This window comes from Neoarius graeffei, chromosome 10, assembly GCF_027579695.1.
Source record: "Neoarius graeffei isolate fNeoGra1 chromosome 10, fNeoGra1.pri, whole genome shotgun sequence".
NCBI classification, from domain to species: Eukaryota; Metazoa; Chordata; class Actinopteri; order Siluriformes; family Ariidae; genus Neoarius; species Neoarius graeffei.
Genome location: NC_083578.1, coordinates 56,208,372 through 56,234,583, shown reverse-complemented (window position 1 = coordinate 56,234,583; position 26,212 = coordinate 56,208,372). Strand labels below are relative to the sequence as shown.

The 26,212-nt window shown below is 39.4% G+C and overlaps 1 protein-coding gene across 1 annotated transcript in view; it reads right to left on the bottom strand.

Annotated features, from left to right (window-relative positions):
- Positions 1 to 230: 230 nt before the first annotated feature.
- Positions 231 to 26,212, bottom strand: part of smarcad1a (SWI/SNF-related, matrix-associated actin-dependent regulator of chromatin, subfamily a, containing DEAD/H box 1 a) — a 49,955-nt gene continuing 23,973 nt past the window's right edge. The window contains exons 4-23 of the mRNA XM_060931905.1: positions 23,905 to 23,971; positions 23,664 to 23,734; positions 23,478 to 23,573; positions 23,314 to 23,395; positions 20,845 to 21,302; positions 19,524 to 19,720; positions 14,753 to 14,843; positions 14,361 to 14,460; positions 6,520 to 6,579; positions 6,287 to 6,362; positions 6,038 to 6,173; positions 5,757 to 5,888; positions 4,793 to 4,888; positions 4,595 to 4,712; positions 4,303 to 4,418; positions 3,780 to 3,968; positions 1,342 to 1,460; positions 1,045 to 1,227; positions 664 to 770; positions 231 to 572 (exon numbers count right to left, since the gene is read on the bottom strand). Of these exons, the coding sequence (XP_060787888.1) occupies positions 499 to 572; positions 664 to 770; positions 1,045 to 1,227; positions 1,342 to 1,460; positions 3,780 to 3,968; positions 4,303 to 4,418; positions 4,595 to 4,712; positions 4,793 to 4,888; positions 5,757 to 5,888; positions 6,038 to 6,173; positions 6,287 to 6,362; positions 6,520 to 6,579; positions 14,361 to 14,460; positions 14,753 to 14,843; positions 19,524 to 19,720; positions 20,845 to 21,302; positions 23,314 to 23,395; positions 23,478 to 23,573; positions 23,664 to 23,734; positions 23,905 to 23,971 (2,568 nt within the window). The 3' untranslated portion in view covers positions 231 to 498. The remainder of the gene's footprint in view (positions 573 to 663; positions 771 to 1,044; positions 1,228 to 1,341; positions 1,461 to 3,779; positions 3,969 to 4,302; positions 4,419 to 4,594; positions 4,713 to 4,792; positions 4,889 to 5,756; positions 5,889 to 6,037; positions 6,174 to 6,286; positions 6,363 to 6,519; positions 6,580 to 14,360; positions 14,461 to 14,752; positions 14,844 to 19,523; positions 19,721 to 20,844; positions 21,303 to 23,313; positions 23,396 to 23,477; positions 23,574 to 23,663; positions 23,735 to 23,904; positions 23,972 to 26,212) is intronic.

Genomic DNA, 26,212 nt, shown 5'->3' with positions numbered 1-26,212 from the left:
GATGTAATTTTAAAGGTGTTTTCACTTACAGGGGAATGAGCAGGGTTAAAAGTTGCACTGAAGCCAGGTACTAGAAGGGCTCACTTTTCCACTGTTCCCAGTCATGACAGACACACGTATATACAGTCTCTGGTGCAACTGTTCAACTACTGTACGTACTTTTAGACTTGGTTTTTAATCAAAGAAGCAACTCAAAATATAGATTATAAAAATCATCTTTATTTAACAGGAACATGTGCAATGTATAATGCAACACAGACAACTACAATATACCAAAAAAAACTCGTAAGCTACTGGCATAAATCTCACAATCTTAAACCTGAAGTTGGATTCAAGTAGGCAGTGCCATACTTTCAACCTGAGCCAAAATGAGGATATGAAACAGAACAATATTCTTAAAAAAAACCAAACAAAAAAACCCCAAACAAAAACAAACAAAAAAAGGTCAGTGTATTTATTGGGTCAACCATTTGGCATAGACACATGCAGCACAGCTAATCACTTGTATGTCAAAAGGCCTAGGGATACTTTTAACAGCTCAGCCACATCCTCTGACACGGCTCCCTCTTCACCTGGAAGGGAAACAAAAATTCTTCATTTCTCCTAGACACTAAAAGAAGTGTTAAAGGTTGGTGTAGGGGACTTCCCATGGCTTGTGCTCACCTTCATCAGTTGTCATGTCTTGTTCAAGTTTGAGTTTCTCCTGCCCAACACGAAGCATGCAGGCCTCTATGGAATCTTTACTAATCAGTTTTATAACCTGCACAGTCCTGTAAATAGGCAACAGTGCATAATCAATACAAAATTCTCTAAACATTCCTGATACATTTGTGTGGCCACCTGGAAGGGTAGGGGTGGGGGGAACCCACCATTCACATGGTCAATTACTTTTACTACCACAGTTTTCCTGAATGAAAAATGTGTTTCTCTTTGGCACGCGTCTCAATCATGAGTAGTTACAGCATTCAGTAAGGATACAGCGAGTCTGAAACAACCACTATCGTAAGAAATCTTGCTTTTATTCATGTTGATAACTCCACTAACCTGCTCTGCCCCATTCGATGACAGCGGTCCTCTGCTTGTTTATCATTGAAAGGATTGCAGTCAATATCATGAAGAATCACTACATTAGCAGAGGCGAGGTTGATCCCTTGGCCACCAGCACGAGTTGACAGAAGGAAGACAAATATTTCATGGTCTGTGTTGTATTTATCTATGAGGTCAATTCTGGACAAAAAAGGAAAGATATTTACATTTAAAAAAAATAAACAACAAAAAAACAAACAAAAAACCCTCAACCCACCACCATTGTGATGTATGACAAGCAACATGCATGCAAACCTTTCTGCCATAGGTGTGGAGCCGTCCAGCCGAACATACTGGTGACCAAGGTGTTTCAGCAGAAGCTCCATAATGTCCAACATCATGGTGAACTGGCTAAAGAGCACCACCCTGTCACCCTGAGCATAATAATACAGAAAGGACAGTTAAATAAAATATTGTCTACAAATCAGGAGGACCCTTATTACCCCCTCCCTCTCTGAATGCATCCATGAACTAAAGCTGTGGATGAATGCTAACTTTTTAAAACTTAATACTGGAAAAACAGATCTACTGATTTGGAACCAATCAATAACCACCTCCAATAGTAATTTAAAAAAAAAAATCGGTCATTGATGGCACCATCATTAAATCTTCACCCACTGCACATAACCTCTGTGCTATCTTTCTGTCCTCTCTTTTGAAAATCACAATTTCCCTGTCAAAAATGGCTTTTTGTCATCTTCGCAACATTGCACGTCTCCATCCTGCACTCAGCACCAAGGATGCTGAAACCCTCATCCATTCTTTTTACATCACAACTAGGTTACTGCAGAGGCGGCAGGATGGTGTAGTGGTTAGCGCTGTTGCCTCACAGCAAGATGATTCTGGGTTCAAGCCCAACGGCTGACGGGGGCCTTTCTGCGTGGAGTTTGCATGTTCTCCCCATGTCTCTGTGGGTTTCCTCCGGGTGCTCCAGTTTCTCCCACAGTCCAAAGACATGCAGGTTAGGCTAATTGGTGGCTCTAAATTGTCCATAGGTGCGAGTGCAAATGGTTGAGAGGAGAAGACCTCTATAATAATCCAGTAGAAGGCAACAGGAAACCATCACTGTAATGTTCCCTAGACACTTTGATGGCTGAAGCAGTCAGAATGGCCACATCACTGTAGTGATATGCCAAAATGGATGGATGGATGATTATTGCAAAGCTTTGTTCATTGGTCTTCCAGCCAAGTTCATTGCTTGGCTTCAATGCATTTAAAACTCTGCAGTCAGAGTCCTCAACACTCGGCACACATCACCCCTATCCTCCAGAACTTCCACTGGTTCCCTGTTCTACATCACATTCAGGTGGTGTTTACATTAGACCGTATCAGCGGATCATCAGATTAACATTTTTAAAACGATTCGCGTGCACACAGCAACGCCAATACACGGATACGCTAATCACATGACACAAGTTGAAATGTGTCAGTGCGGCTCAGCGCTTCCTCCTCAGCGGCTGCGCTCCAAATCACTCCGCCCTGAACAGCGAGTGCCCTCTGGAGGGTGCGCACTCTGGCCCTGCGCAGCTCACAGAGCGCGTGAGTGAAGCGCACGAGCAGTGATTCGGGACTGAGCCACTGTGTGTGTGATCCCAGTGCATATCGGGCATGCGCAAGTCACTCACCACTTGCAAGTGGAAGGATGGCAAGCCTAAAGACAATCATAACTACACAATGGGCAGTATTTGCATCTTACCATGAACAACATTAAGAATGACAAAGCAAAGCATTATATTTATACTTTTATACTCTTTAATGAAAAACAAAAAGGTGATACAAGGCGGAAACAATAGCAGGAAGTGAAGTCCGCGCCATTTTTCAGCAGTCGCGTCACATGACCAACGTGGCATGAACAACGCCAGCGAATCAGGAAGGTGGATGTCACAGTGACGTTGTCCAATGACGACGTCAGCTAGAGCTCAGCACTGCGTTTCCTCGTATCTCAATGTTTACACAGCACCGGATCAGATACGAACTGGGTTGAATACGTGGGCCCTGGCGGATTCAAGTTGTTCCACCTGTGGAGTCGTTTCCCGGTGTTTTAATGTGAACGGACAGTGCATCCGCGACGAAAACGAGACGGATACGGTCTAATGTAAACACCACCTCAGTATAAAAATATTCTGTTCACATTTCACAAAAGCACTCCATGGCTACGCTCCTTAATATCTAACGGAACTACTTCAACCCTACTCTCCCATTTGCAAATCCTTATCTTCTGGTCTGCTGTCCGTCTCCAAATTTAAACTATTTCACCATGGGTTCCAGCGCATTTAGGGTTGCAGCCCTCAAGTTGTGGAATTCTCTCCCTCAGTGCCTTCATGACTGTACATCTCTTGGTCAAGAGATGGTCAAGGTTCACTGCTCTGAGCTAGTCTGCTGTCTTTATGCTCATGTTAACTGACTGTTGTATTCCTTTTCTGTGTTTCTTATGTGTTGTCTCTTCATTGGGTTGATTTGTTTGTTGTTCTGTTTCAGGAGAGCCTTTACTCTTTTTTTTTTTTTTTTTTTGGTAGTGCCACACAGCTAGTCTTCTGTCTTTATGCTCATGTTGTCATTTTTATTGTTTCCCTTTTCCGTGTCTCTTATCTGTTATGTCTCCTTTTGTTTTGTCTTTCAGCAGTGCCATAACTCTAAAGCATCCCTGGGTTGGTGAAAAGCTCTCTAGAAATTAAACATGAAGTTATTATTACCTTCTCTTTGAGCTTTGCTAATAATTTGGTGAGCAGGGAAATCTTTCCAGAATCCAGAAGGAGCTTTTTTTCCAGTTGAAACCTGGAGATGGAGCTATATTCCTTGCAAAGGTTATGCAGCTCAAAGTCTGACATCACCTCCATGTCTTCCTGGATCAGTGCAGGGTCTGCATCAAAATGTGTTGGTTCCTATAAAAAAAAAAAAAAAAAGCGACTCAAAATTAGAACAATGGGGCTAAATAAATAAATAAATAAATAAAATTCTCACTAGCTTAGTAGTTGAATTCACTTTTTCCTCAAACCTTAAAAAATAAAATTATAATATATATATCTCTCTCAGGATTATTAATTTTTTTTCTAATTTAGACATCTATATACAACAATTCCCAAATGCTCTATGAATTTACTCCTAAACGGTTAACTGAAATTAACCTAAAACAAAAGGAGTACAAGTATACAATCGGCATAGTTTTACATGATCCAAATACCACCATCCAATCTAATGCAATAAACAGGTGCTGACCTTCAGCATGGCTCGGCTCATGGCTGCAAGTTTCTCCGTGGTATAGTACTGCCGGTGCAACAGTGGATGATTGGCCATTTTTCTTAACTGCATCATCACATTACTAAGCTCTCGCTCTGAAAACACACAGATGCAGGTGTATTTATTTGTTTATATTCATAGATAGTTACTTTTCCTTGTTCTGGAGTAGACCAGACAAAGACATGATTAAATTTACTACAATTTTATAGCACATGAATATGTACTGTATGTTAATGTTTATGTAAAATATGAACTTGGGTCAAACACATACTCTCTCCATTAACATGGTTCTTGAGCCTACTGAAGAGGCTGTCATACAGTCGCTGCTGAGCATCACTCATGGGACACATTTCGATTTTCTCCACCTTGGGTGGCAGTTCTTTCAGCACCTACAGAATTACGTAGATTACTTCTCTGTTGGCAACAGCATTAGGCTATTATCCTGAACTCGGTTTTTAGCGGTCATTACCTCACTCTTGACTCGTCTCAAGATGAAGGGCTTCATGATGAGCTTGGCTTGTGCAATTCTCTCTTTATGGAAAGTACTTTCCTCTTCTGATGATTTCTAACAGACAACGGCATAATTAATACTGGGAATGACTGACATCTACATTATTCAGACTATAACAATTATTCGTTGAAGGTGAAGGGAATATCGGTGAACAATAACTGGAGACAAAGTTGAGGTTATTATTCACAAATATTCATGGAGGCTGAGGGGGATAATTGTTTTAGTATAATACACAGGTGATTTTTTTTTAAATTAAAAAGTAATTTAAAAAAATATTTAAAAGATTTTCAAACTTCAAAAATGGCATGCAAACAATGTGCACAGGGTTGTCTCACTTATCTGTACCAACTCACAAAATAATTTGTTTTGAAATAGATAAAATCACAATTCCAGCTTACCTTTGAATAGCTTTAGACCAAACTTTGTAGCATTTTAATGCTTTTAGGAACAACATTTTTTTTCATAATTTGTAATTTCTTCCTCACTTGCAGTAACAAAGTGATTGGCCGCCATTCTGCCGAGTTGGTGGTTATCGAGAAATAGTCAGAATTTCTCAACCAGTCAGCATGTGCAATTTTCTATCAATCACCTGCATATTTATACCAAAGCACATTAGTGCACACAAAGGACAATATAAAACAGGAAGACAGCAAAAATATGTATTTAACACAGTCATCATTAATCCTTTAATCATCTAAATGACTATCGTTTTCAGGTCCTCATTTGCTTCAATCTAAAATCTGGTGGGTTGTCTTCAGATCCCATTTATAAGAAATTGCACTTTCACATGGAGAAAAAGGTCTTCCCTCTCACAAACCACAAAAGGCTTTCAACACCATGAGACAGGTTACTGGTTCTCTAAATTTTTTATTGCGAAACCTTTAAACTTGCAAACCCACAAAACCCCTCCCACTTGCCCTACCGTGGAGAACATCTTGGAAATCTGTGAAGTGCTGCTGGAGAACATGGAGGGCATAATGAAGTTAAGCAGAGATATGAGTTCCAGCAGGTTGTTTTGTAAAGGTGTTCCAGTGAGTAACAACCTCCATTTAGCCTAAAGAAAATACAGAAAATCAAATGACCGAATATGCAAGGCCTACACATAATATATAAAATTATTTCTATCTAAAACTGAAACGCTTATGAGGATTAATATTTTAACAAGTCACGTCAATTCATTATGCAATTTCAAACTGTACTAACATTAATGGCCATGAGATGGCGGTAGCGTAGTGAGTTCATGTTCTTCAACATGTGACCCTCATCAAACACGGCATACTGCAACTTCAACTTGCGGAAAAGACTGCGGTCACTTTCATTCCCTATTGTTAAGTTATATCTGCAAAAGAATGGAAAAAAATTCACATATATTTACCCGGCACTAAAATCAGACAATTCCAAAACAATACTGATGTCAAATAGTAAAGATCACAGTATACTCCTCAAACTTACGTAGACAATATAACATTGAATTTCACTTGGTTGTTGAGAATATCACAGCGGAGGTATTTACGGTCCTCTACAGAGCCTACATGATACACATTGGAAAAGATAAAATGTGAGACAACGCTACCATGGATATTAAACACCACTGTGAAATACATGACCTTTTATAAGCAGCATCTTATTTTATAGGTTATTAAACTTGAAAGCATCAGAATATAGAATTATAGTAATTTACTCACCATAATAAACAATCACCTTCAGGCTGGGACACCACAGCTTTAGCTCCCTTAACCAGTTATCTGCAGGGAGAGACTTTATTTTTTTATATATAAAAACACAGACACGCACAACCCCAATTCCAAAAACGTTGGGACGCTGTGTAAACTGTAAATAAAAACAATGTGAAGATTTGCAATATCATGGAAACCCTATATTTCACTGAAAATATTACAAAGACAAAAATATCAATGTTGAAACTGAGAAACTTTATTGTTTTTTGAAAAATATATGCTCATTTTGAATTTGATGTCAGCAAAACTTTTCAAAAAAAGTTGGGACAGGGGCATGTTTACCACTGTGTTGCATCACCTCTACTTTTAACAACATTCTGTAAACTTTTGGGAACTAAGGAGACCAATTGCTGTAGTTTTGAAATTGAAATGTTGTCCCATTCTTGCCTGATATACAATTTCAGTTGCTCAACATACGCCAAATGTTTTAAGTGGGAGGCAAGTCTGGACTGCAGACAGGCCAGTATGTACCTGGACTCTTACTACAGAGCCATGCAGTTTTAATGTGTAGAAAGTGGTTTGGCATTGTCTTGCTGAAAGGAGGAAGACCTTCCCTGAAAACGATTTTGTCTGGATGGCAGCATATTGCTCTGAAACGTGTATACATCATTCAGTATTAATGATGCCTTCCCAGATGTACAAGCTACCCATGTCATGTGCACTAATGCCCCCTCATACCATCACAGATACTGGCTTTTAAACTGTGCACTGATAACAAGCCGGATGATCCCTCTCCTCTTTAGCCTGGAGGACATGGTGTCCATGATTTCTAAAAAGAATTTCTGCTTTTGATTCGTCAGACCTTGGGACAATTTTCCACCTCGCCTCAGTCCATTGTAAAAGAGCTCAGGCCCATAAAAGGAGGCGGTGTTTCTGGATATTGTTTATATATGGTTTTAACTTGCATTTGTGGATGCAGTAATGAACTGTTTTCACAGATAATGGTTTTCTGAAGTGTTCCTGAGCCCACACAGTGATTTCCACGACAGACACGTATCTGCTTTTAATGCAGTGTTGCCTGGGGGCCTGAAGATCACAGACATCCAATGTCAGTTTTCAGCCTCGTCTCTTGCATACAGAGATTTCTCCAGATTCTCTGAATATTTTAATGACAGTGTACCATAGATGATGTGATCCCCAAATTATTTGCAATTTTACATTGAGGAACATTATTCTTAAAATTATTGCACTGTTTGCCCACGCAGTCTTTCACAGAGCGGTGAACCCCTCCCCATCTTTACTTCTGAGAGACTCAGTTTCTCTGGGATGCTCTTTTCATACCCAATCATGTTAATGACCTGTTGCCAATTAACCAATTTTTTTTTTTAAGCATTATACAACTTTTTCAGGTCTTTTGTTGCCCGTCCCAACTTTTTGGAAATGTGTTGCTGACATCAAATTCAAAATGAACATATATTTTTCCAAAAAACAATAAAATGCATCAGTTTCAACATTTGATATGTTGTCTTTGTACTATTTTCAATGAAATATAGGGTTTCCATGATTTGCAAATCTTCATGGTCCGTTTTTATTTATGTTACACAGATTATCATGAAAGTCCAATATTTTCCATCAGTTATTTAAGAAAGTGAAAATTTTATATACTCTAGACTCATTACACAAAAACGTTTCAAGCATTTTTCTATTTTAATTTTGATAATTAGGGCCTACAGCACAAAAAAATAAAGAATCTCAAAATATTAGAATGTTTCATTTTGGAGTTTGAGTACAACAGTATAAATACTGTGTATCCCTTGGTCTAATTCAGTACAGACTGCCACAATCATGGGGGAAAACTGATGACTTGAGAGTTGTCTAGAAGATGATCTTTCGACACCCTCCACAAGGAGGATAAAAATCACAGAAGGTGGGGGCGTCGTGGATAAGGCGCCATACCATAAATCCGGGGACCCGGGTTCGATTCCGACCTGAGGTCATTTCCCGATCCCTCCCCATCTCTCTCTCCCGCTCATTTCCTGTCTCTACACTGTCCTATCCAATAAAAGGTGAAAAAAGCCCAAAAAAATATCTTTAAAAAAAAAAAATCAAAAAAAATCACAGGTTATTTCTGAAAAGGCTGGCTGGAAAAGGTGCACAAGCAACAGAGGTGACCGCAGCCTTGAGAGGACTGTCAAGAAAAGTCGATTCAAGAACTTGGGAGAGCTTCACAAGGAGGGGACTGAGGTTGGTGTCAGTTCAGCAAGAGCCACCACACACAGACATCTTCAGTAAAGGGGCTACAACTGTTGCATTTCTAATATCAAGCCACTCCTGAACCAGACACATCAGAAGCCTCTTACCTAGGCTAGAGAGAGAAAGAACTGGACTGTTGCTCAGTGGTCCAAAGTCCTCTTTTCAGATGAAAGTAAATTTTGCATTTAATTTGGAAATCAAGATCCTAGAGACTGGAGGAAGAGTGGAGAGGTACAGAATCCAAGGTGCTTGAAATCCAGTGTGAAGTTTCCACAGTCTGTGATTACTTGGCATGCCATGTCATCTGCTGCTGTTGGTCCACCGTTTTATCAAGTCCAAAGTCAACACAGCTGTTTACCAGGACATTTTAGAGCACTTCATGCTTCCATCTGCTGAGCAGCTTTATGGAGATGCAGATTTCCTTTTCCAACAGGACCTAGCACCTGCCCACAGTGCCAAAATTATTACCAAATGGTTTGCTGACTATGATATTACTGTGCTTGATTGGCCAGCCAACTCGCCTGACCTGAACCCCATAGAGAATCTATGGGATACTGTCAAGAGGAAGATGAGAAACACCCGACCCAAAAATACAGACGAGCTGAAGGCCGCTATCAAAGCAACTTGGGCTTCAATAACACCTCGGCAGTGCCACAGATTAATCCATGGATTAAAGCAAAAAAAAAAAAAAATTGACTGAAAATTTACGGGGGGGGGGGGGGGGTATGGGTGGATTTCGATGAAATTCTGAGAATGGTTAACTTAGAACTGATAACTTTATTATCAATTAATTAATGGATTAATATATTCAATTTATTGTTGAGTGATTCTTCACCATTGTTCGTTTTTGAGATATTCATTTTTGTTTGCAGCTTCATAGACAATTCTTTTTTGAATTGTGCAGCAATACCATGCGTGCACAAATATGAGGCATGAGCATTTGACAGTGACAACCTAGAGAGGGCGCTCCTGTCTTCTGAGACTGATCGCATCAAATCGATCAATGGCTGTGATATGGTCAACGGCAGGTCATGCTGCGCTATAAAAGCACAGACACGTATTTTCTGTGCACAGACACGATCAGCCATAGATGGACTGACCTCCGTTGAGGTGAGACTTGCTCCTGGTAAAGAAGAGGTGTGCTGAAGACCCCTTACATTGGCCTTGTGGCTGGCTTCCAGTTGATGGCGCGACAGCGCTTTCTTTCCATTGCTTCCGTATATTATTTTTTTGTGGCAAACCACACAAATGCAAGCGCCTGGAATGTTTAGTTTTTTGCACCATGAACTAAATGACTTTCCGTTTTCGCCTATTTCGTACAGCCAAGCCCACTTCCACTTGTTTTTTACACCTTTATCGATGGCAGACACATCAGTGCCTTCTTTCATGTAAAGCGCATCCATGCTGCCGAAACCAAAAGCAGAATGACATGCTCCTCTATGCTCGACGTCAATATAGAAAAAAGTTTGGATCTTCGCTTAAATTAAAATTGGGGTTTGACCTTACTTTGTGTTGAATACGACTTCAAAAACAATTCAAGATTTTATTAAGAGAAATATTGTGGCCAACATGAGTGTTAAGTTACCTAAAAGATCGCGTGAAGTTGGCTGCTATCTACTTTGCGTTCATTCTCATTTTCCTCCATCATTTCATAGGCCAGAAACAGATGTTTTGACGTAATTTAACTTAGTAGGCTATGATTATTATTTAACCGTAGTCTTCTAGACATTTTGACTGTTTGGGGCATTGAACGCTGGTGTATGATTTTCAGGGAATAAAGTTTAGCACATGTCGGAACATCATTGCGCTCGCAGCCTCCAACTCCTCAAACGTCCTTTAAATTGTGATAACGTAGGCTATAAGGCACGGTTCTAACATACCTTACACATTGGCCTAACGAAAATAATTGTTGGGGCGTCTGCTGCTTTGTTAGCTATAAATTTAGGTCTAATTACTTCTGACAGTCTGCAAGCATTGCACCGTCGGGTCTTCAAGTCTGGCTGAGGCAGAGGAGCAGGCTTTCCGGGGTTTATTTTTTCTTTTTTTTTTTTTAACATGCTCTATTTCTATATGTCCAGGTTTGAACTGAGTCATTTTGGCAAGATTTAATTTAACACAAAACAGAAATGGTCAGACACAAGCATGCCAAGCACATGGGAATGTGTTTTGCCAACTTTGACAGCGCACGTTTTTTTAATGCCACACCGTAGACAGCGAACGTTTAAACATGATCAAACATAGGAAATGAACGACACAAAGCATGGCTCAAAAAAAAAAAAAAAGTTAAATAAACCCTGCTGATAGTTGATGGTGTTGCAACACATCAGTGTTATAACCCAATCTCTACCCAACCACCCGTCATTTTAATTCTCCTCGGATCGGCACCGACCTCACAGTTGGCCTTGGGAGAGTTCAGCTGACGGAAATCCGTCACACGACGGAAAACTTTAATCCATGCTAAATCACCTCCATGCCATACCGCATTGATGCAGTAACTCGTGGTAAAGGAGCCCCAACCAAGCATTGCGTGCATAAATGAACATATTTTTCAGAAGTTGGACATTTCTGTATTGCAAATTCTTTTTTGATTAATCTTAGAAAATATTCTAATAATTTGAGATACTGGATTTCTGATTTTCAAGGGCTATAATAAGCCATAATCATCAAAATTAAAACAAAAACGCCTTGAAATATTTCACTTTCCGTGTAATGAACATAAAATATGAAAGTTTACCATTTTGAATTAAATTAAAAAAAAAAAATCTTTGATATTCTAATTGTTTGAGATGCATGTGTGCGCGCATATATAAAAAAAATTTATCCAGTAAAAATTTAATTTGGGACCTCAGCAATTGGACAGAAAATGCTAGCATGTTCTGTTACGAATGATGGGCTGTCTGATGCCAAGGTTCTGAAGCACGTATCGAGTATAAGGGGGTGTGTCAGACGAAGGCCCGCTTTGAGGCATACATCGTTCAGCAGAAAACCATGTGACTCATGACAGACGAGGCCTTGGTTTGCTTGGTTCACCTCATTTCATCCTGAGTGTGTGAGAAAAGGAGCCATGTCCATCCAAACACAGGAAAAAAATCTGTTCCTTAAAAATAAATAAAATTAATTAATTATAAGATTCCCCTAAATGTTACTCCGTGGTTACGGCTGCAGCAGAGCTCGCATTGTGCGGATACAATTATACTGAGCATATATTCATAGAAAGTGTGTGAAAAGAAACACAAAATAAAGACACATGAAAATTTATTACACAAGTTACTTTAAAATGGAGTATTGTGCAAATAATAATACAACCCCGATTCCAAAAAAGTTGGGACAAAGTACAAATTGTAAATAAAAACGGAATGCAATAATTTACAAGTCTCAAAAACTGATATTGTATTCACAATAGAACATAGACAACATATCAAATGTCAAAAGTGAGACATTTTGAAATTTCATGCCAGATATTGGCTCATTTGAAATTTCATGACAGCAACACATCTCAAAAAAGTTGGGACAGGGGCAATAAGAGGCTGGAAAAGTTAAAGGTACAAAAAAGGAACAGCTGGAGGACCAAATTGCAACTCATTAGGTCAATTGGCAATAGGTCATTAACATGACTGGGTATAAAAAGAGCATCTTGGAGTGGCAGCAGCTCTCAGAAGTAAAGATGAGAAGAGGCTCACTAATCCCCCTAATTCTGCGCCGACAAATAGTGGAGCAATATCAGAAAGGAGTTCGACAGTGTAAAACTGCAAAGAGTTTGAACATATCATCATCTACAGTCCATAATATCATCAAAAGATTCAGAGAATCTGGAAGAATCTCTGTGCATAAGGGTCAAGGCCAGAAAACCATACTGGGTGCCTGTGATCTTCAGGCCCTTAGACGGCACTGCATCACATACAGGCATGCTTCTGTATTGGAAATCACAAAATGGGCTCAGGAATATTTCCAGAGAACATTATCTGTGAACACAATTCACCGTGCCATCCGCCGTTGCCAACTAAAACTCTATGGTTCAAAGAAGAAACCGTATCTAAACATGATCCAGAAGCGCAGACGTCTTCTCTGGGCCAAGGCTCATTTAAAATGGACTGTGGCAAAGTGGAAAACTGTTCTGTGGTCAGACGAATCAAAATTTGAAGTTCTTTATGGAAATCAGGGACGCCGTGTCATTCGGACTAAAGAGGAGAAGGATGACCCAAGTTGTTATCAGCGCTCAGTTCAGAAGCCTGCATCTCTGATGGTATGGGGTTGCATTAGTGCATGTGGAATGGGCAGCTTACACATCTGGAAAGACACCATCAATGCTGTAAGGTATATACAGGTTCTAGAGCAACATATGCTCCCATCCAGACGACGTCTCTTTCAGGGAAGACCTTGCATTTTCCAACATGACAATGCCAAACCACATACTGCATCAATTACAGCATCATGGCTGCGTAGAAGAAGGGTCCGGGTACTGAACTGGCCAGCCTGCAGTCCAGATCTTTCACCCATAGAAAACATTTGGCGCATCATAAAATGGAAGATACAACAAAAAAGACCTAAGACAGTTGAGCAACTAGAATCCTACATTAGACAAGAATGGGTTAACATTCCTATCCCTAAACTTGAGCAACTAGTCTCCTCAGTCCCCAGACGTTTACAGACTGTTGTAAAGAGAAAAGGGGATGTCTCACTTTGGTAAACATGGCCTTGTCCCAACTTTTTTGAGATGCGTTATGAAATTTAAAAAAAAAAAAAAAAAATCACCTAATTTCTCTTTAAATGATACATTTTCTCAGTTTAAACATTTGATATGTCATCTATGTTCTATTCTGAATAAAATATGGAATTTTGAAACTTCCACATCATTGCATTCCATTTTTATCTACAATTTGTACTTTGTCCCAACTTTTTTGGAATCGGGGTTGTACAAAGTGGCAGAACACTGATGCGATGTTGAAATTAAAACATGCTGTACATTTCTCTTAGCAGTAGGTGTCGCTAGTGGACTCGAGTGAGACTGAGTAATGAACCTTTAGTGAATCGCAACCAAGGCCTTGTCTGTCAGTCATATGGTTTTCTGTGAACCATACACGCCTTGAAGCAGGGCTTCATCTACCACACCCCCTTATACTCGATACACGCTTCGGAGCCTCATTTGGCCATCACAACCTGTTACACTAGTATGCAACATGTCACTTGTGTTTCTGTCTCTTGTAGGCATGGAGTGAACGCTTGTCACTTGTGCGCACGTACCATCCCTCCAAAGTTTTTAGCTCTGATAAAGTCGTGGCCAAAACGTAGCCTAAAGCTCGCAGTTTACTACATCCATCCATCTTATCTGTCACGGTCACATTCTTGCTGGTTGTGAGAAGGGGAATTTAAATAAATAATTTTAAAAAAATTTGTTCGGCATGCACCATAGGGCTGATCTGAGGGCTCATTCAAGCCAATCATTTGGCTTTGTTGCCTTCACCATGTTATATCCAATTTACATAAAGCTAAGAAAATCAATACGTATATTGAGTGTCATGGCGCTGCGTCACACATGTGCATAGAAAATGAAGGATCAACAATCACATACTTAACTGACACATATGCATGTGTCTTACCCAGTGTGGAAGAAGGTACAGTGATGAGGTGAGGACCTTTAATCCCATTCTGATAAAGATGAGCCAAAAAAGAAATGGTCTGAATGGTCTTTCCTAAGCCCTGAAGAAAGAACAAAGGGGGGGACAGGGCTTTTGCATCATTGCCTGAACAATTGATGCACGATTCAACAGAATAACTTGTACATTGGTCCAAATGTTACTCAAACTCTACAAGTAGCAGGATGTAACCGTCAGCCCATTAGCCTTCAATTCTAATTTTAGCAATCCCAGAATAGCGACTTTAGATTTATCATTATGCCAACTAAACAATGAATGGACTTGGATAACTAGTATTCATATTTGCTTGAAGCTATAAAATACAATAAATTCACATAAAGGAAATAGAAACTCACCATCTCATCAGCCAGGATCCCACTGAGATTGTGCTGGTGTAACAGAATAAGCCACTTCAAGCCTATCAGCTGATACGGCTGTAATTTCAACCTGAATGAATGCAAAAGTAATTAAAAATTATTCTCCAACTAAATAAATGACTTCATATTTTCATTGAACAATAATGTATCTGCCATGAATCTATTATTTTCACAGAAACTCCGTCGCAACGTTGTGGATGGTAAAAAAAAAAAAATTCTCTTTTTAAAATGGTGATATTAGTTGCCATTGGGACTAGCTTCTAATCATTAATTCATGAGGAGAACAATGTTAATTGAATCTTCATGAAAATTAACTTCAGTTTACCCATTCATGCCAACTACCGTACTATTGGATGACAATATAGATCCAGCAATGCCACTTGCTTGGCACACGAGATCAGTGAAGGCAGTACTTAGTAGTTTAGAAATGAGGGGGAAAAAAAATCATCTCAATAAACATGTTTATGAAGGTTCTCAGTCATCCAGGTCATCGTAAACCGTAGGTGCGAAAAAAAGGCAACTGGACTTGCTTGAAATTCTTGAAAACGTTTCACCTCTCATCCGAAAGCCTTCTTCAGTTCTTTCTCATCCGAAAGGCTTCTTCAGAACTGAAGAAGCCTTTCGGATGAGAGGCGAAATGTTTTCAAGAATTTCAAGCAAGTCCAGTTGCCTTTTTTAGCACCTACGGTGCCAATAAACATGAATTTAACTATGTTTTGATACATGAAACATTTTCACACTTCACTTCAGATTAAACAGCACCCTGTGCATGCAACCCACTGAATCGTGATCAAGTCTGTAGTCACGTATACAGTGGATATATTTAAAAAAAAAAAAAAAAAGTGTTCACACCCCATTAAAATGATCGGTTTTTCTGATGTAAAAAAAAAAAACGAGACCACAATAAATAATTTCAAAACTTTTCCCACCTTTAAATGTGACCTATAACCTGTACAATTCAATTGAAAAACATCAGTTGGGGGAAAAAAACATAAAACATACAATAAGCTGGTTGCATAAGTATGCACACCCTTAAATTAATACTTTTGTTGAAGCACCTTTTGATTTAATTACAGCATTCAGTCTTTTTGGGTCGGAGTCCATCAGCCTGCCACATCTAGATTTGGCAATATTTGCCCACTCTTCCTCGCAAAAGCACTCCAAATCTGTCAGATTGTGAGGGCATCTCTTGTGCACACCCCTCAGATTTTCAATTGGATTTAGGTCTGGGCTCTGGCTGGGCCATTCCAAAACTTTAATTTTCTTCTGGTGAAGCCATTCTTTTGTTGATTTCGATGTATGCTTGGCGTTATTGTAATGCAGAAAGATGAAATTCCTCTTCATCTTTCTAGCAGACACCTGAAAGTTTTGGGCCAAAACTGACTGGCATTTAGAACTGTTCATAATCTCCTCCACCTTGACTAAATCCCCTGTTCTAGCTGAAGAAAAACAACCCCAAAACATGATGCTGCCACCATCATGCTTCACTGTGGGGATGGTGTTCTTTTAGTGATGCACAGTCTTACACTACGTTCAGACTGCAACCTGAAACGACCCATATCCGATTTGTTGTGAAATCCGATTTTTTTGTTAGGCCGTTCACATTACCAATTATATGAGACTTGTATGCGATCTCCAATATGAACGGAAAACGACCCAAAAGTGTCCCGCATGCGCAAATTGACACGTAATAAGCACATCTACGTAATACGTAAACAACAACAACAAAAAAAAGCGCACTCAAGTTTGCAAGTAAAGCATGGAGATGAGGCGAGACCTGGCGATGTGGTTTGTGGCGGCGGCGGAACTCACACAATAATCTGATTAATGTGGGCAGCAGACTAATGAGACCGAAGGTGTCAAATTACTGGAAATTTCCTGAACAATCTTATAATCTTGTAATACAGGATGATTTAACATCCAGGTCCCTACCAAATTCACCATTAACTTCAGTGCTTAATTTGTAAAGTGGGAGGTCCCGGAGCGCAGAGGATGAATGGCTCCAGTGCGAAAAAAATAAAAGGGGGGGGGGCACTTCTGGGCATGTATTGTAATAACACTGCAAATTAAGTTCATCTGCGAAAAACCCCGCTCACACTCTGCACTTGAGATAGGGACAGTGTTGATTGCGGCCAAGAGGCCCTTCAGTTCATCTGGGATGAATTCTCCATTACTTTCCCTGAATTCCCTGATGACATGTCGTGGGTCATTGATGCAAAACTGCTGGCAGAGCGCTTCCACTTCTTTTTCCCCCGAACAGCGCGTCTTCCTCCCGCGGCCACGGAAGTGTGCACCCTCCTTTTCCGTAATATACAAACAGATATTTTGTGGCTGTCGTTTCATGAGAGAAATCACCAACAAGACAGATATCAAAATCAGACATTAACACTAAATAAACTTGCATTTATTTATTTAATTATTATTTTTATTTTTTTATTTTTATTTTGTTACATAGTCAAGAGAGGTGGCGGATCACTGAATCCAGTGTAAATAGCTGCCGGAGCCAACGTCCGAGGTTCCGGAGCGCGCTCCGGCTTGCTCCCCCTCAAATTAAGCCCTGATTAGCTTGATCAATTCTATAAAAGTCTATTTAAATTCTGAAAACTGTACAAAATAATGTTTTCCACCAAAGAGGCGGGATTAGCCAACGCAGAATAGTGACATTTGTCTCTTGTTGATGACGTGTAGGTCGCATGAATGCGACCTGTCCGGTCAGACTGCAGTCGCATGTGAAAATAACAGATATGCATCGGAATTAGGACCACATATCCAAGCAGCCTGGGTCGCATGTGAAAAAAAATCAGATCTGTGTTGTTCAGATCGTCAATAACAAATCGGATACAGGTCGCATATGGGCAAAAAAAATTGGATATGGGTCGTTTCAGGGTGCAGTCTGAACGTAGTCTTATTTTTGCACCAAACATACCTTTTGGAATTTTGGCCAAAAAGTTCAACCTTGTTTTCATCAGACCATAACACATTTTCCCACATGCTTTTGGAAGAGTTGATATTTTTTTTTTTTTTGCAAAATTTAGCTGGGCCTGGATGTTTTTCTTTGACCCTACCTCATAGTCCAGACATATGGAGAATACAGGAGATTGTTGTCACATGTAGTACACAACCAGTACTTGCCAGAAATTCCTGCAACTCCTTCAGTGTTGCTGTAGGCCTCTTGGCAGCCTCCCTGACCAGTTTTCATTTGTCTTTTCATCAATTTTGGAGGGACGTCCAGTTCTTCGTAATGTCACTGTTGTCCCATATTTTCTCCACTTGATGACTGTCTTCACTGTGCTCCATGGTATATGTAATGCTGTGGAAATTTTTTTGTACCCTTCATTGGACGGATACCTTTCAACAATGAGATCCCTTTGATGCTTTGTAAGCTCTCTGCGAACCCTGGCTTTTGCTGGAGGATGCAACTGAGTAAATGTCTGAACTTTATTTGGGGTTAATCAGTCTCATTTTAATTGATGGCAGGTGTGAACCCAAAAAGACTGAATGCTGTAATTCAAATCAAAAGATCCTTCAACAAAGTATTAGTTTAAGGGTGTGCACACTTATGCAACCAGGTTATTGTACGTATTTTATTCAACCTCATCCTCAATGCCACAAAAACAAAAGAACTGATAATAGACTTCAGGAAACACAACACAAACCATCAGCCTCTCCTCATTAATAACGTGTGTGGAAACAGTGAACTCATTCAAACTTCTGGGCATCCACATCACAGACAACACAACATGGTCACTAAACACACAGGCAACTGTAAAGAAAGCTCAACAACGTCTTCACTTCCTGAGAATACTCAGGAAAAACGATCTGTGTCAGAAGCTGTTGGTGTCTTTCTACAGGTCGACAATAGAAAGCATCCTGACATACTGCATCTCTGTGTGGTTCGCAGGGTGCTCTGCTGCCGATAAGAAAACTCTGGAGAGAATCAAAGACAGCAGAGAAAATCATCGGCTGCCCCCTTCCCTCTCTGTCAGACATCGCACACTCCCATATTCTCTCCAGAGCACGAACTATCATCAAGGACAATTCTCACTCAGGTCACCATCTGTTTGAACTGTTGCCCTCTGGCAGGCACTATAGGTCCATCAAATCCAGAACCACTAGATTCATAAACAGTTTCTTCCCATATGCCATAACATACCTAAACAAACAGAAATGACAACTGCCTAAGCCACCCTCTCACTTATGAACTCTTCACATTGTACTTTTTATTCTTGATTGCACTTTGTATAGATGTTGTTGTTTTTAATTGTTTTATTGTTGTATTTATTTTACTAGGTTATTGATGGTATTGAGTACCGAGTTGGAGTAGCAGCATAATTTCGTTGTACTTGACATATAATGACAATAAAGGCATTGAATTGAATTGTCCCCCCCCCAACAGATTTGTTTTTCAACTGAATTGTACAGGTTATAGGTCACATTAAAGGTGGGAAAAGTTTTGAAATTATTTATCGTGGTCTTATTTTTAAATTTTTTTACATCAGAAATACCTATCATTTTAACAGGGTGTACACACTATTATTAACTCCCCACTATGTGCACTTAACTCTCAATATGGCCCATAGTTTTGGAACCTTTTTAAACTTGTCATTTAATTGTACACACATGTAATCAAGATTTGTTCCACAAATCCTGCAACTCACATTTCAGTATTAATTAGTGAGCCCTGTCCACTGCATGCGAAGAGGAAACAAAATTCAAATGAAATTTTATCAAGTAGTAAATATCAGCTCACTTGCTATTGAGGGTGGTTGGCTGTTTCGTGGAGCCCATGCCGTTTTCTATGACCTGGGTTATGTCTCTGGTCATCTTCCTGGCTATGCTCTCACACTTGTTCATGAGCTGCTTCACTACTTGCCTTTCCTTCAGCACCCTCTTACAGCCATACACCAAATCCATAGACAAGCCATTATCTTTATCAAACTGCTCACTCTGGGGGGGGGGGAAATGGCAATAAATTCACACAAGCAAAGAATGACCTTCAAATGTTTATATTTCGGCAAATACGAAGACGTTTGCCCTGTCCCGGCACATTTGATACACGGGAAAGAATGCAGTGTGTTGATCCTACTGTGAATAGCAATGCGAAAGGTCAAAATTAAAACGTGGGCATTTTAACAAGTATAAACAGAATGCAGCTACATTTTGTAGGAGAAACAACAGAGTAAGAAACCATGACGTGCTAAACTAATAAAATAAATAAAAGAATGGCAAACGGCGGCACGGTGGTGTAGTGGTTAGCGCTGTCGCCTCACAGCAAGAAGGTCCTGGGTTCGAGCCCCGTGGCCGGCGAGGGCCTTTCTGTGTGGAGTTTGCATGTTCTCCCCGTGTCCGCGTGGGTTTCCTCCGGGTGCTCCGGTTTCCCCCACAGTCCAAAGACATGCAGGTTAGGTTAACTGGTGACTCTAAATTGACCGTAGGTGTGAATGAGAGTGTGAATGGTTGTCTGTGTCTATGTGTCAGCCCTGTGATGACCTGGCGACTTGTCCAGGGTGTACCCCGCCTTTCGCCCGTAGTCAGCTGGGATTGGCTCCAGCTTGCCTGCGACCCTGTAGAACAGGATAAAGCGGCTAGAGATAATGAGATGAGATGAGAGAATGGCAAACAGTTTCAGGCAACACACTGCAAAAACTGAAAACTGAATTTGAGGAGAAAATTCCTTAATACTAGTGAAATTATCTTGCTGCATGGACACAATTTTACTTGACAAGACATCTTGGAATAAGTTGGTTACAATCTAGAACTAGTTTTAATAATCTCAGAGTTGGTGTCTCGTTTTCTTCTACACTGCAAAAATACTATCTTAAGTTTGAATATCTTGAATATAGTTGAAACGATCTAGCATTTCCTATTAGAAGAATACAAGACACCGACTCAGATTATTAAAACTAGTTCTGGATTGTAACCAACTTATTCCAAGATATCTTGTCAAGTAAAATTATCTGTCCATGCAGCAAGATAATTCCTTAATACTAGTGAAATTATGTTGTCAAATTCAGTTCAATCTCATAAAAACTAACAGTTTTAATAGTAGCGCATTTTGTAAAAACCCTTACCACATCTTTCCACGTGTTAAATGGTCTCAGTGAAATAATCTTCTGGGCTCTTTTCAATGAGCACCCAGATATTAAAGTCATTTCATCCACTGAAGCATCCTGGAAAAATTGCAATATCTGCTCCTGGACCCTGGGATCAAAGCCATCATCTTCACCGTCCATGTCGAATTCATCATAAACATCCTCAGCCTCACTATCAAGTTCAGAGTCAGAGTCTTTGTTTCGTTCTGGTTTTAACTTCTCTGCTTTTGCTCTCTCAGGCTTATGACTGACTGTTTTGCTTCCTCTAGAAGTTGATCTATTAGAAATGGACTGTGGTCTTGAAGATGATTTACTTGATGTAGCTGATAGCCATCTTATGAGACTAGAAGAATTTGGGTTTTGCTTCCCATCACCACTGCTCTCTTGGCTGCTCTTTGATGGTTTTGATGTCTTCTCGATCTCTTCTGGGTTACAGTCTATGGGGTAAAAAATAAATAAAAAAATAAACTTTTCACATTTCAATGCTCACAATTTTGTGATTCCATGATTCTGAAAATAACCAAAGAACTGACCTTTTAATGCTGGAACAATAAGGCACATAGTAACACATTGCTCAATACACTACTCAATCTGATATGCCTGGGTATCAAGTAAACAAACACTCAGACTGCATAACAAAGCAGGCCATTCATCATAAAATCACTTATTATTGAGGCGTATTTAATAAAAATAAAAAACAGCCCGCACTGGCCCTTATGACAACGTAACTTCCTCAATAGGCAGTGGCTATCAATCAGCAGCAAGCAGGAACTGGATAGAATAATGCCCCCAAAACCTTAAGGTCTGGTGTACTGGAGCACTTTGGCTTCTGGGAAAGTTATGACCCTTCAGTCCACTCACTGGCTGTCAATGCAGTACTGGTATGTTAAATCTTCCAAATGAAGAGTACCATACACGGATACAAAAACACCTCATACATGTTCATGTGTAAGCTGCATACAGGCAGTCTTTGGGCCTTTACACACCAGATATGACCTGAAATTCATGTTCTATTTCGTGCTCCGTTCATGCTGTGCATATCAGTAGTGTCCTGAGTGAACGAGGGAGTCATCTAGCAGTGATGAAGACAGACATGCTTTCAGGAAAGAGAAATGACAACAGGAAAAGTTTTATAAGCTGAGAGACAGGATGTTGAACAAGAAGGAAAGCAATGCTCATGGTGTTGTGTGTCCACAGGTTAAACAAGATCAACTGTGAGCTACCGCTCACTTGCGTATCCCCCCGCTCTCACTTGTATCAGAATGCAAGCAATCGAAGGAATAGGACACTTATTATGAATGTTGACTTCAACAAATAATTAACCCTGAAACAAGTAAAGAGCAGTGTTCTCCCCAGGTATTTCAAATAGCATCCTGGTAAACTGTCATTCTGCTTCTTGAAATGGCGTCAAAATCCACGCTATGTTTCATAAATACATCAAGTCGGTAAATAGGAAGTTAATGTGGGACAAACCTGAAAACGGTATACATGGTATAGAACCACAAGCTGAAGCTTGGTACTAAATATCAAGCAGTTGTGACTTGTAGTTGCTGAGAAAAATGTTAACGAAATTTTGTAAATCCACACTATGTTTTGTAAATACATTAAGTCGGTAAACAGGAAGTCAATGTGGGACAGACCTAAAAATGGTATACACGGTATAGAACCCCAAGCTGAATTTGGTACCAAGTGGCTATGATTTGTGGTTGCTGAGAAAAAGGGTGCTTTGGACGGACGGAGATACAGACAGCAGAAAACCAGTATTACACCCCCCGAGTGGAGGTATAACAATATGGAGCTTTATTTCTAAGTCCAACAAGAAAACAAGCGAGGGAGAGAGCACAAGTGCGTGTGTGTGTGTGTGTGGGGGGGGGGGGGGGGGGGGCAAAGCAAACTCTGAATGTGAAATAAATAAACACTGCTCACAAATTAAGTGACCACGCTCTTGATCAAATATTGGAATAAAACACCATAGAGATATAACCGCTCAGCTCCTGGCCATGAATGACCCTGGGGGCAAAGCAAAGGCTCGCTACTCCATTCCAGGCTGTTTTGCCAGCTGCCTTCTCCATCACCAGATTACGTCTTTTTTCACACAACATGACTGGTTGATGCCTTTATTTGTGATGCAAAAGCTCAGAAAGAAAAAATAAATAAATAAAATATTGGCCTCAGTGTGCAAAAAAAAAAAAAAAAAGGCCTTTTCACAGATGAATGGATCAGACAAAATTACAGTCCGTCATTCTATTCTCAATTATTCTACTTCTATAATGTTGAATGTCTTAAATTGTAAATGGAACCTTACATTCGCATTCAGGCAAATGTTCATTTTTGCAGAATTTAAAAATGTATTTTATCAAGACACCTCCATATTATATTACATTGAACTTTGAAATTTTGCATCCTAACACTGCTAACTGACATAGTCCAAAAATATTTGGGCCTCACCCGAGTCTGATGAAAACATGAGCAATGATCCCAAGGCATTTTCAAAATCCCACTCATGATCTTTCAGAACTTCTCTCAGTCCCTGCAAAACACCACTCATCATACACAGCTCATGCACAAGCACAGATTTCTCCACTGCCTTCAGAAGCAACAATTTTACCCACCACTTTATCCATTTTGGGAAATTTCTTTTTTAGTTTGTGCACCAAAGCATCTTGCTTTTCTCTGCTCGGCTCGTGGTTCTCTGCAGACTCTGGGTCCTAAATGAAAACACGTGCATCAGCAGCTCAAAATTATTTATTTTAAAAAAAAAAATTGTCAAAAGTTTATTTAAAAAAAAAAACCCTTACCATGATTTTCCTCCGTTTCTTTGGTTGCATCTCAGCATCATTTGTTACTCCGCCTTTAGTCTTGGATAAATCTGTCAGATATTGGCAACATCAACTATAATTTCAGCTCTACAACATTATTTGTATTTATGTCAGTGTTACAGGAAGAATGTATTATATCAGAATTTATCTTAGTTAGCTGTAACCAACATCAGAGCCAGCTGATGTGAATTATTACTGAATTAATACATCAAGCTTATACCTTTATCTTTGTAGGTCACCAAACAATATGCTACAGCTCCCTCCAGCGTGCTGGTACTCTCCACCACCTGTTAAATCCCAAACAACATTTCACAAAAGATTAAAAGGTCATGCCATTGTGGCTAATTTGCACGCTGAACTGAACGCTAAAATTGTCTAGTCCTGGGCCATTTCAACAAGTCCAGCTTAGCTGTAATAAACTGGTTTCTTTTTTGATAGATAAATTTTAAAGGGAAAGTCTCAATCTTCAAAACTGAGTTTACATTTATGCTGTAAAAAGCTACAATACGACCAGATATACCACAGCATGACTAACCGATCGAATCTGATTGGTCAGAATGTTTGCGTTATATTAATCATTTTTCAGAGAGAGAGAGAGGTGTGAGGAAATAACTTTATTTTGGGACTATACCAAGTGAGAACAGGAACTGACTTGTGTACTAGATGGTAGACACTATTAAATCCAACTATAATCCATTACAATGCATAACGTTTCATACGTTAATAAATTAAACATTGCACTACTTGCATTTCTGTGGAAAGTAGAATAACAATCCAGACCAGGCCATTATACATACATAACTGGACTGCAGGATTTATTTTTTTTTTCAGCTTGTGCCTAGTACATCACACCACACTTGGTGCACATTATTTTTTTTGTACAACAGCAAGGTCTTGTGTGTTAATCCTTACATAATTAACACTTTAACCATGTGTGTGGCTGGAACTAAGTGAACTTTGTTGTGTTTATGTTGTTATGAACTTTGTGACAGAAACAGCCGAAACTACCCGTGCCATTATATGAAAATAACGTACACTTTCTGATCAGACTGGAGCATTCGACAGTGCTGTAGTATAAGCCATTATATCTGATAATAGCTCATCTTAGTAATAAAGTTAGCCATACTTTAATACAAATATGAAGGTGTTTGTATTTAACCTCCTAAGGCCTAGCGGTCACATACGTGGACAGCACTTTTTAGAAATTCAGAACAAGAATCCACATATGTGGACATACTTTTTCTCAAAAAGTACATCTTATCAAAGATGATGCTTAGTTTTTATTCTAATCAGGTTCTAATAAGCCCAAATAGCAAAAAGAAATAAAAAATGCATGTAAAAAAAACAGCTTGGGTCTTAGGAGGTTAAAGAAAAAATTAAATATTTACATCCGGTAGGACTCAGTGATTTAGTAGCGTGTAATTAGTAGGGCTGTCGAAGTTAACACGATAACACAAATTTCTTTTAAACGCCACTAATTTTTATGATGCGCAATTAACGCATGCACCTTCTGTGCCCCTCCCCCACAGTTTGGGAAATCAGGAAGTGATGTAACGCAAGCCAGCGATGTAGTGAGTAGCTGGTCGGCACAAGTTGTAATGAAATGTACAGAATCAACTTATATTGTTGCATTCTAACTGTTTACATAAAACGTGTATTTTTGATATGCTTTTGATGGTCCACAGGGGAGAAAAGACATGTTAAGGTCCAGGTGTGTACGTGAGAGAGAAAGCACGCAGGTTGTACACGAGAGTGAGAGAGTTTGCTTGATTCTGAGAAATTCCTAAGTGTTTATAAATGCAATTTTTGCTCATGAATGTACTGTATATTTAACCAGTGAGTTATTGCATTTTACTGGAAAACATCTTTATGAGCCGTGTGGCTTAAATATTTTTATTTGGGTTTTAGATTTTTATTTTCTTTATGTATAGATAGCCACTACTGTTGGCCAGAGTCCACATCACATCATTTGTTTATTTTATTGCGTAGCTTGAGGCTGGAAGTACAGAACTAGAAGAAAAATACTATATTGTTTTGTTCACACTAAATTGTGCTAAACCCGCAGACTTATAAAAGTAACACTGCTTTATTTATTTTTAAATGCAGTGGAGGAATAAAATACCCACAAAAATAATTTTTGCTGTGTCCAGCCTTATCCTCCCTGACCTGGCCATATACATTTGCATAAAGCAAGCATATTTGTCCACTCCCACTCCCCAAAAATGTGAAAAGTATCTGTTTAAGGTACCATTTAGAACAGATTTAAAATGTGCGATTAATCGTGATTAAATCATGAGTGGACAATTACGCGATTAACCACAAATAAATAATTAATCAATTGAGAGCCCTAGTAATTAGATGATTATTATTATTATTATTATTATTATTAGACTTGTGTGTCACTGCGCTTATGAACCTTGCATACGTTTGTATGGGAGAACGGCATGTTTTCATTTGGCCTTTAAAGACATTTAAAAAAATAAAAAATAAAAAAGGGTTTATCTACATAAAACTAGTGTTGATTCAAG